We start from the raw sequence: 10,007 nt of genomic DNA, 5'->3' as shown, positions 1-10,007 counted from the left end.
AGTATGAGGGAGAGCAAAAAATTTGCACTGAACAGGCTGTGGCAGAGTTAAAAATTTTTAACTAAGGAACACTGAACTGCCTTATTATTGCAATGGGTTGGGTACATGTTGGGCTATAGAACAGTGACTTAAGTATGGTGTGGTCCCCGCGCTGCGCCTGAGTCCAGCATGATCATAGTAAAACTTTTGTAATGGTATACTCAGGCTGGGGTGGGCAGTTGCCTACCCCAGCTGTAAGGTAGCTTCGCTATTGAGAATAGGTATTAGTAGTTTAAATTTTAATTTGTAAACGGAACTTATATATAAAAAAATAAATAAATAAGAAGATAGGCATGCTTAAATAATAGAGGTAGATTTGTGTGGGCAATGACCCACATCTGCCTTAGTTACTGATTTAGAGAGAGAGAGAGAGAGCTAAGCTACGAGCAGGGGCGAGGGAAGGGGGCCAGCAGGGGCCATGGCCCTCAAAAATTCAAAAAAAAAAAACACACAAATTTTCATGTTAATTTTTTTTTAAAAGTTTCTGTTTGACCCTGGTACTTTTTTTTTTTTTCTTGAAAAACAAGGATTGGCCCCAGTGAAGATTTTTAAAAAATATTATTTGGCAGATCGTAGGACTGTTAGTCCCTCACAACAACAATATCCTAGCTCCGCCCCTGGTCATGAGAGGGTTCGTGCACTGGTGTTGAAAGGGGTAGCTCGGCAGACGGTCACGACCCTAATCACAGTGGGTGTCAACCTCTATAAACCTCACATATGAATAAGTCCACGACAAAAGCCTATACTCCTAGGGTTGGGCCGAAATGAAAGGCATATATATATATATATATATATATAATATAACAAAATTTAACAATGACAGGTTTATATAAAAAATAGATGCACAGGCTAGGGTTGGCATGATGGCTAGGGTTAGCCATAAGCAATCCTTGATCCATCAAGAGAACCGAAAAAGAAAAAAAGCAACTAAGGTCTATAAACCCAAGAAATTTTGGCAAATGGGCAACAAAATATATTCGATATGTAAAATCCAACTGCGAGAACAGGATGTAAGATATGCTGTGGATTTAAAAGATTGTGGAGAACGCATAATGGCATTGATTGTTCCTTCATTCCCAAAAGGAGAAAAAAAAAAAGGAAAAGGTGAGATCAAATGGATTCAAGTGTCACAAGTGAGGCTGATCAAAGGAAGTTACATGTCTATTCAATTCTCAATCCACTGTTCAAGAACAATGCCAAGAATAAAAAAGTTATGAACTGTCGTTGACATATTAAAAGGAGCTTTATAATCACTGTGGTATTATATATATATATATATATAGTATTATTTATATGTTTTTCTCTTTGTTTTTCTTTCAATCAAGATTGCTGAGTAACTTTAGATAGCCAAAGTCATCATTCAATTATCATATATACATATATATATATATAAAATCTGTTGGACGCCAATATTTCCGTGTTAAAATTAAAAAATCTTTCATAAAAGAAATAGTCATGGTTACATGAACATTAGAGACTATTTATGTGTAGAAATTGTTTATGGGGTTTTTAAGTATTTTTGGGGTTCTTTGGTACAATAGGAATTTTGTAATTGTCTCATTAATCTGGTCCAAAAGATTAAGGATGTTTATCAGACACCAGAATTATTTTTAAATGAACTTGATTCAATCTTAATTTGAGGCAGATTCATGACATTATTTCCATCTGGTAGATTTGAATCCTTTATATGTAAAAGATAGAGTAGGCAAATTTTAACCAATTCATTTTTAGAGAAAGAAGCGAAAATTGGAGCCGTTTCTTCAGTTTAAAATCATATTATTCGAAGGCCAAAGTATTTCTAAATTAGTGCCTTCTTAAGATCAAAGTTTTCCAATTGGATCATGCAATATGAACTATATTTCATGAAAAGTTTACACCCATAGATGAACTTTTGCCGCGCGACCATTTCCATTAATGTAATTAGCTGGATGATTAAAAGAAAACTTTAAGAAAATTATGTTAAAGACCACAACTACCGCCGTGGAAGGAAATTTTTTAAAATAATCATTAGATGTTTAAAATTATATATTTAATAAAATAAGAAATTAAGATATACAAATTAATAAGCCCACTTAGGCTCATTAAGTGGTCATACGGGTAAGTGGGAGAGGAATCCCCTGCTAGTACAGGTGAACACGAGCCGAGTCGAGCCCGAGTTCAGCTAGCTCGAGCTCGGCTCGACTAATGAAAGCTCGATGAAAGCAACTCAAGCTCGACTCGGCAGTTACGTATTGAGCTCGAACTTGGCCCGATTAAGGCTCGACAAACTCGTTTGAATAGAATTGATATTCATTGTTACATGTTGAGCTCGAGCTCGACAAACTCGTTTGAATAGAATTGATATTCATCATTACGTGTTAAGCTCGAGCTCAACTCGATTAAGGCTCGACAGACTCGTTTGAATAGAATTGATATTCATCATTACATGTTGAGCTCGATTTCGACTCGACTAAGGCTTGACAAACTCGATTAAGGCTCGACAAACTCGATTAGCGCTTGAGCTCGACTCGACAGATAAGTGTTAAACTCGAACTCAACTCGATTATTTGAACAAGTCACTCATGAACTCGAGTTCGACTCATTAAGCAAATGACTTGGCTCGAACTCATTTACGAATCGAGATTTAACGAGTCGAGCTCGAGTAGTTCGACTCGTTCTTTACCCCTACCTGCGGGAGTGAAAGGCTAAAGCCTCCCTTATTTTCTTTGTCTTGGATTGATGACTGAGCTCTCATCAAACAGTTAGTCTAACCAATTATGCTACACCCCTCCAAACCGGTTTTATCGGGTTTTGGTCAATAGAAAAACAATACACATGATTTTGAGCCTTTCTTTGCTGGGAAAATATTAATAATTTTATATTTATCTTTGCCACGGGAACACACATGCGTGCGCCCTAACCGCATTTAAAAATGCCAATTTAAACCAATTAGCGACTCATCGGCACGACTTTATATTAAAAATGCAAATCTTAAAACCCCGCTTTAATTATTTCCCTCGCCACATTAAGATCGTCCAATTGCGGAGGATCGTGCAGAGAACATGTTCTCCCCGCGATTAAAAAAATCTTGACAGAAAAAAGAAAACAACGACCAACTCATTGGGGCACTAAACATTCGATGCGGCCACCATGATGGGAAACCTTCGACACATGCACGCCGGTTTCCGGCACGGCCGTCGCCGGCGGTGGTCGGACATTTCAACTTAGAGGCGACGATTTCAGACTGAACGGAAAATTGTAACGTGGATATTTGCCTGTGAGATCTTATAGAAAAATAAAGACGTCTGGTTTGGTACCACGTGTCCTGTCTTTTGGGTCGTCGTTGCCGGACAGAGTGGAGGTGGGCTCGGTGTGGGTCCGAAGTTCCAAACTGGGCTCGAGCCCATGTGGGGTCTGACACGATCAGCGGTCGCTCAGTGGGCACCATAAGTAGCTGCGTGCATCCCACTCGTCCTATGGATCAAGAACGAGTTTCACCTTATTACTCGCCGATTATTTGGTTAATGGATCCGGCGAGCTCTTAATTTGTCCGGGTTCCAGCCAACTCAACAGGCAAGACACGTGACCAAAGCTCAATGTTGCAGGAGGAGGTTGAGGCACATGGCCAAGACACTCAGCCATGAGAGGCGGCAAGTGACGCCTGTTTGATAGTCTCGACGTAAGTGATTCAATGTAAAACAAAAAGTTTTTTTTATATATACCGTATTTCATTCTATTTTTAAAAATTTGTTTTATTTTCAAAAAAAATTAGATTCGATGGTTTAGAAGAAACGGAACCAATGGAGTTCAACTTGATTAATGCTCGACAAATTTGTTTGAATATATAAAACTCGATTTGATTAAGGTACGATAAACTTGAATGAACTTTTGTAAAAACTTACATAATTAATTAATGTCAATATACCAACTTTTTAATTAAAAAACGAGTTAGATATTTAAAAAATTGCTAGACATCTTTTTTGAACCAAGATTTAAAAGTTTAACTTCAATGAACTCGGACTCAATTCAATTATTTAAATGAATGGACTCGCTCAACTCCTTAACCAAATGACTCGACTCAAACTTGTTCCAAACTGTTCCACCGAAGGAGATGGCGAGTTTTGAAAAAAGTCGGCGCGATTTATATGTGGGGAGGTGCCAGAGGGTTCCGGAAGTGGAAAGGAAGTTGTTCCTGCCTTCACGTGGAGCCATGCTTTTGTTGGGCAGCACGTGGAACGTGACCAACTTCGTGCCAAATCTCATGATTTTGCTTCCTGCAACAACAATCTCCCCATTAAGAACAAGCAAAGTCGTTGGATTTCATGAACTTGGTCAGCTCCGCTCCCACGCTCTAAAGAAAAATATAGATTCTTTCCCCAGGCTTTTAAAAGAATCAATCAAAAGTGTTGTTATTTGCTCAACATCAATGACAACACAATGTGATTTCTTCAACGGTGATGGACAATGCCCATTTGAAGACTACCAACCTTTTTTTTTTTTTTTACCCTTTTTCTTTAGCCATCGAACAAATGTTGTTCATATAATGCGGATGAATGGTTAAAAAAAAAATGTATAAAAAAAATGAAATTAATACACGATGACGAAAGTAACCATTATGTTTTTTCATTATTTTTCTTTTAACCAACCATCGTCATGTTAAATGAACGGTCCTGATTAAATGGTTAAATGACTCTAAAAAGTCAAAATCACTGTTCATTTTTCACATATATATATATATATATATACTCCAGCACATGCATAAGTTTGGGTATTTAAATTTTTGATCTTTTTGGGCATGAAGGTTTAATTTCCATCTCTCTCGCAATCTAGAATTGACATTGTTGTATCGCATTACTGGTTGGTAGGTGGAGAACATGTGAACAAGATCTAGATTTCCGAGGATCGGGAACTAATTTCATGAAGTAATAGAGCACAACGGTCGAATTCACGAGCATGTTCGTATTCCAAGTTCACGTGAATGCTCTAGTAGTTATAGGCAAGTGTTGCCTTCAATTTCATATGTGACCGCCGCAACACCTCATGGTGAAGCCTGAATCTAGAGCCGTTCATTTCCAAATCAATGGCCTTGATTCTTATATGTCGCCTTCCGTTCACAAAATGTCAGTCTGGCTCTATTTGGTAATGGCGCTTTGAGGCATCAAGAAAAGATTGGAAGCAACCAAGCTATAAATTCGGATTCATTTCTTTCAATTTGGTTCAAATTATCGCATGAGGTGACCAGTTGTTTCATTTACTACACACAATTCATTGTCGTCTTCATGCAATCTTCCCTATTCGGCAAGTCTTGCAAATCCAAAACAACTAAGTAGTTTCTCTTGTTGTACAAGCAAAGAAACACGAAGCGGCTTCGTCGTTTTCCGGCGGACGGCACGAAGTCGTCCGGCTGCCGGCGTTTTTGCAGAAGAAAGCTTAGTGGAAAACTGGATCAATTCTGCACTCAACTCCCTGTTTTGGAAAGAAGATGGTGGTTGTGGGCCTTTAATGGCAGAAATTGGTTAGGGGTTTCTTTGCTTTGTCACCATTATAAAGGGTGGTCATAAATCATAAGAAGGTGATCCACTCATGGCAGAAAACTGGGAAACTTTGAGGATTCAATTGTTATAGGCCCAATAACAGATGCTGTTTGTTGTGCATTTACTGTGGAGAAATTTTACTCAATATGACAACAAGATGTTTCTTTCACCAAGAAAGATTTTAACCATATTGAGATTCATGGAGAAGATGGTGAAAAGATTTAGTGAGAGAGAGAGAGGGAGAGATTTAATTGGCAGTGAAAAATTTTTGGAATGGTTTGATTGTGTTTGTTGATAAATGCCAATGATGGTGCACCTTTCTTTCTGAAAATGACCAGCATGTCCCCTGGCTCTGCATGTGGAAGGCCATCTCTCTCTCTCTCTCTCTCTACATTAGTAAGAGAAAGAGCATGGCATGTTTTGGAGAAAGAATCTGAACCCTCCATGCTTCATGATGGACGGTTCACGTGTTGACACGATACCCATCTCTATCTGTCCATGCATCTCTTCTTTCTCTGTTTGTATCCGTAGCAGTCTGGCTATGTACTTATTTCCACTCTGTAAAAGTAATCTGATTCTGGAAAACAATTTTAAGGAAATATATTGTGAAAATATATAATTAAGATCTAATCCTCCCCTTCCCTCCTCTCATTACCGGTGGTTGCGGCCTCGCCGGCGAGGACACACTTGTTCTGGGCCGCCGGCGACCGGAAGTTGCATCCACAGAGCAATAAATGTAAACATAAACGTAGTTTCATCAACAGTTAATCGGAAAAAATTTGGTTTGGGTTATCGTGGGAACAACTAAGATATTTAAGAGGATTTTCTCGACTTCAAGTTACAATCAACTTTCTCTTTGCACAAAGAAACGGCCAATCTACACTTTATTTTCTTGCTAGTCGTAAAGAACCCACACATTATACAACGCTCCTAGTTTCCTCTACCTAATAAAAGCAAACGTTTAATTATAAACGTAGAGAGTAATTGCACCCGGGAAGGCTCCGAACATAAACGCCGGCGACCTGAAGGGGTCGCCGGTCAACGGCTCCGGTGGGAGGGGGCCGGGCACTCAACGGAAAGACCAGAAAGCCGGGGTCAGAGGTTGACTCCGTTCCGTTCAGTTCAGTTCAAGCTTAACCACAAGCGGTAACCGAAGTTAGTTTCCTAAACCAAAAAATTAACCACCGTAACGATTGCATTCCCTAGAGAGAGAAACACGACGACCATTCTATAGAGAGAGAAAAGGCGAGGAGAGAGAAACAGGGCAGTGTCTTAGAGAGAGAATGAGAGAGACTTTTGAGGGTGAGAATTTAGAGAGAGAGAGAGAGAGAGAGGGCGTGCAGACATGAAGGAGGAGGAAGAAGAACTTGTAAGTAAAACAAGTAACCGGAAGGGGCGGTCAACGCCAATTGACCAGGGGAAGGAGAGGGAGGATGGGTTTTTTTTTTTAATAAAAAAATAAATTAAAAGAAAACGTTGGGTGCAACTAATAATTAAGATTTTCTTTTTTTAGTAATTTTTGCCTTCCATTTTTCATTGCCCTTTACTGAAGTAAGAGAGAGAGAGAGAGAGAGAGAGAGAGAAAAGAGAGAGGAGAGAAGAGAGAGAGAGAGTCGTCAGGGGTTGTTTTTATTTATTGAGGGTGACGATGAGGCTCTGCCTCGATGCTCTTGGTGGTGTTGTTGGGGTGTGAGGGAGCGCCTCTCTCTCTTTCTCTCTCTAAGATATCTATCCCTGAGAGCGATTTCGTGTCTGGGGAATTGATTGGTGCCCCTGTGTTCTCTGGTTTGGCTGTCCAAATCATCTTGTGGGGAGGAGGAAGTAGGGATGCGGACGAGGAGGGGGATGTGCTACCCGAGAGTGAGGTTGGTAGAGGAGAAGAGGGGGGAGGAGAAGAGGAAAAGGGCGGTCTGGCATCAGGATATCCGGCGGAAACGCCGGAGAACGGAGCCGGACGGTGAAAAAAGGGATAACTTCTTCGACCAACTTCCCGACGACCTCGTCCTCTGCATCCTCTCGAAGCTCAGCTCCCGGGCGTTGTCGCCGGCGGATTTCGTCAACGTCCTCCTGACGTAGGCCCCCTGCCCATCCCATCCTATTCGATTTATCGATAAATGGAGTCTGAAAACTGAACATTTTGTTGGGTTCGGACTTTTTGTTTTCCTACTTATTTCAGGTGTAAGAGATTGAACGGGTTGGGATTGAATCCGGCGGTGCTGGCGAAGGCTTCCGCCGGGGTTCTGTCCATTAGGGCGCCCAAGTGGTCGGAATCAGCTCATGCGTTCCTGAAGAGGTGCGCAGACGCCGGCAACGTTGAGGCGTGCTTTACCCTCGGCATGGTAGGTTCCTTTTTCTTGCCTGCCGGAGTTCCGGCTTTCTCATTCCCCTTCATTCTCTCTTCCTTTCTCTGCATACCGGAAACAGTCATTTCTCTGTAAAACAGAAACAGTCGCCGACTTTATTCTTATTCAAATGAAAGCCTTTGATGACGATTCTTCACTAGAACCGGCAACCCCATTAAGCCTCTCTCTCTCTCTCTCTCTCCGTGTTGGTCCATACCCAATAACGACGAGAGATTTTAGAATTTCAGATACCAAAAATTTCTTCCTCTTCTCTCTTTCTCTCCCTGTCTCGCGCTCTGATCTTGATTGATGGTGGTGCATTTGGGATGGACAGATACGGTTCTACTGCCTAGAGAATCGGGGGAGCGGGGCCTCGCTCATGGCTAAGGCGGCGATTGCGTCTCACTCGCCCGCGCTCTACTCGCTGGCCGTGATCCAATTCAACGGCAGCGGCGGGACCAAGAACGACAAGGACCTCCGCGCGGGTGTCGCGCTCTGTGCTCGCGCTGCCTCCCTTGGCCACATCGACGCCCTGCGAGAGTTCGGCCACTGCCTCCAGGACGGTTACGGAGTCCGCCAGAACGTCGCCGAGGGCCGCCGTTTCCTCGTTCAGGCCAACGCCAGGGAGCTCGCTTGCGTCCTCTCCGCCTACTGCTCCGGCAGCGGCGCCACCCTCCCGCAACACCACCACCACCACGACCAAAGCCACCATCCTTCGAGCCCTTCCCGGTTCCGGTACGACCCCACGAGATTCCGCCCTTGGCTCGCGAGCCTTATCGAAAGCCGGTGGCAGTCGGCCGGGTGCCCGCTGCTCAGCGACTTCGGGTGCAACGTCCCGCCTCCCGAGTCCCACCCAGCGAACCGGTTCCTGGTAGAGTGGTTCGCCATCCGGCCGCCGGAGGGCGGCCTCCGGCTGTGCTCCCATGCTAGCTGCGGCAAGCCCGAGACGAGGAAGCACGAGTTCCGTCGGTGCTCCGTTTGCGGCAACGTGAACTACTGCTCCCGCGCATGCCAGGCGCTAGACTGGAAGATTCGCCACAAGCACGAGTGCTTGCCTCTGGGCAGGTGGCACGACGGTGAAGATGAGGAAGATGGTGGCGACGAGGATGATGAAGACGACGGTGATGTCGAGGAGGAGGACGAAGAGGAAGAGGACGACGAACTGGACAGAAGAAACGACGATTTCAATGGTGATTCAGGGTCAATGCAGACCGACGGTGCCATCACACGGTGAGGAGAGCGAGAGAGAGAAATGGCAGTGGCTCACAGATTGTACAGTTCGTTTTTTCCTTTATTTTTTTCTCTTTCTTTTTCACATTAGATGTCTCACGGCAAGAAGATGAAGTTCGTGTACCATAGAATAGAGGGCAAAAACCGGCCATGGAAAAAGATAGAAGTTAAAAATTTGTTTAACCATTTCATTATCTTTGATGCTGTTCTTCTTTTCAAGCTTCTTTTGATTTTTAATGGTGGTGCCCTCACTGTGCGTGAAGACGAAGAGCATTTATGTCAAGTCGGAGAGAGCATCAGATCCCGTTTTAGGCAAATGGTAGGTTCGTTTCTCATTTTTGTCGCTGGGTCATGACTGTGAGCAGTGACTGTGCGCTGCGACTCACTGTTCTCTTCTATCAGCTGCTGCTCGTCTACTGTGCTCCAGACGTGTACTAGATTCAGACTGCCATAAATGGGACACGCAGTCCTTGAAGATGTGAGAGAGAGACCGCTAAAGAGAGAGTTTGAGAATAGCGATACTGCAGGCTTTTGGTTGGTGGAGAAAGTAAAAGGGTTGTGGGTGGTGGAAGAATCTCTGATATGTGTAAGTTCCTCGTCAATGGAGATAAAAGGTTTCTTGTCGCCACCCTCGTAGCCATGACACATAGTGGAGAGAGACAGAGAGAGATGGTCGTGCCGAATCTTTCGCCATTTTGTTGATGAGGACGATAAAAGAAGAGATGAAGAGATTACAAGTAATTACAGAATTGTGTGGTTGATCTTCTTCATTAATGCACACAAAAAGGGTTTTCAATCCGTTAGAAGAATCTGCTGCATGTTCTTCGTTACTGGAAATAATTGAGGCACTCTGGCAGGCAGGGGAATCTGACTGTTCGGCATT

The 10,007-nt window shown here is 43.0% G+C and overlaps 1 protein-coding gene across 1 annotated transcript; it reads left to right on the top strand.

Annotated features, from left to right (window-relative positions):
* The first annotated feature begins 7,142 nt into the window (after positions 1 to 7,142).
* LOC116258018 (F-box protein At1g67340-like) lies at positions 7,143 to 9,325 on the top strand. Its single transcript, XM_031635073.2, has 3 exons — positions 7,143 to 7,624; positions 7,729 to 7,891; positions 8,229 to 9,325. The coding sequence occupies exons 1-3, from the start codon at positions 7,380 to 7,382 to the stop codon at positions 9,126 to 9,128; spliced, it is 1,308 nt and encodes a 435-aa protein (XP_031490933.1). The 5' UTR covers positions 7,143 to 7,379; the 3' UTR covers positions 9,129 to 9,325.
* Positions 9,326 to 10,007: the final 682 nt, after the last annotated feature.

The sequence above is a fragment of the Nymphaea colorata genome, chromosome 7 (assembly GCF_008831285.2).
Source record: "Nymphaea colorata isolate Beijing-Zhang1983 chromosome 7, ASM883128v2, whole genome shotgun sequence".
NCBI lineage: Eukaryota > Viridiplantae > Streptophyta > Magnoliopsida > Nymphaeales > Nymphaeaceae > Nymphaea > Nymphaea colorata.
The sequence above is the reverse complement of the archived record's forward strand: the minus strand, read 5'-3'. Positions and strand labels throughout refer to the sequence as shown.

What these genes read in the sequence shown, in the direction of transcription:
- LOC116258018 (XM_031635073.2), top strand. Translation starts at nt 7,380, where the DNA reads ATGCGGACGAGGAGGGGGATGTGCTACCCGAGAGTGAGGTTGGTAGAG. An exon ending in TTCGTCAACGTCCTCCTGAC is followed by an intron (nt 7,625 to 7,728) that starts GTAGGCCCCCTG and finishes TACTTATTTCAG; the next exon opens with GTGTAAGAGATTGAACGGGT. An exon ending in CGTGCTTTACCCTCGGCATG is followed by an intron (nt 7,892 to 8,228) that starts GTAGGTTCCTTT and finishes TGGGATGGACAG; the next exon opens with ATACGGTTCTACTGCCTAGA.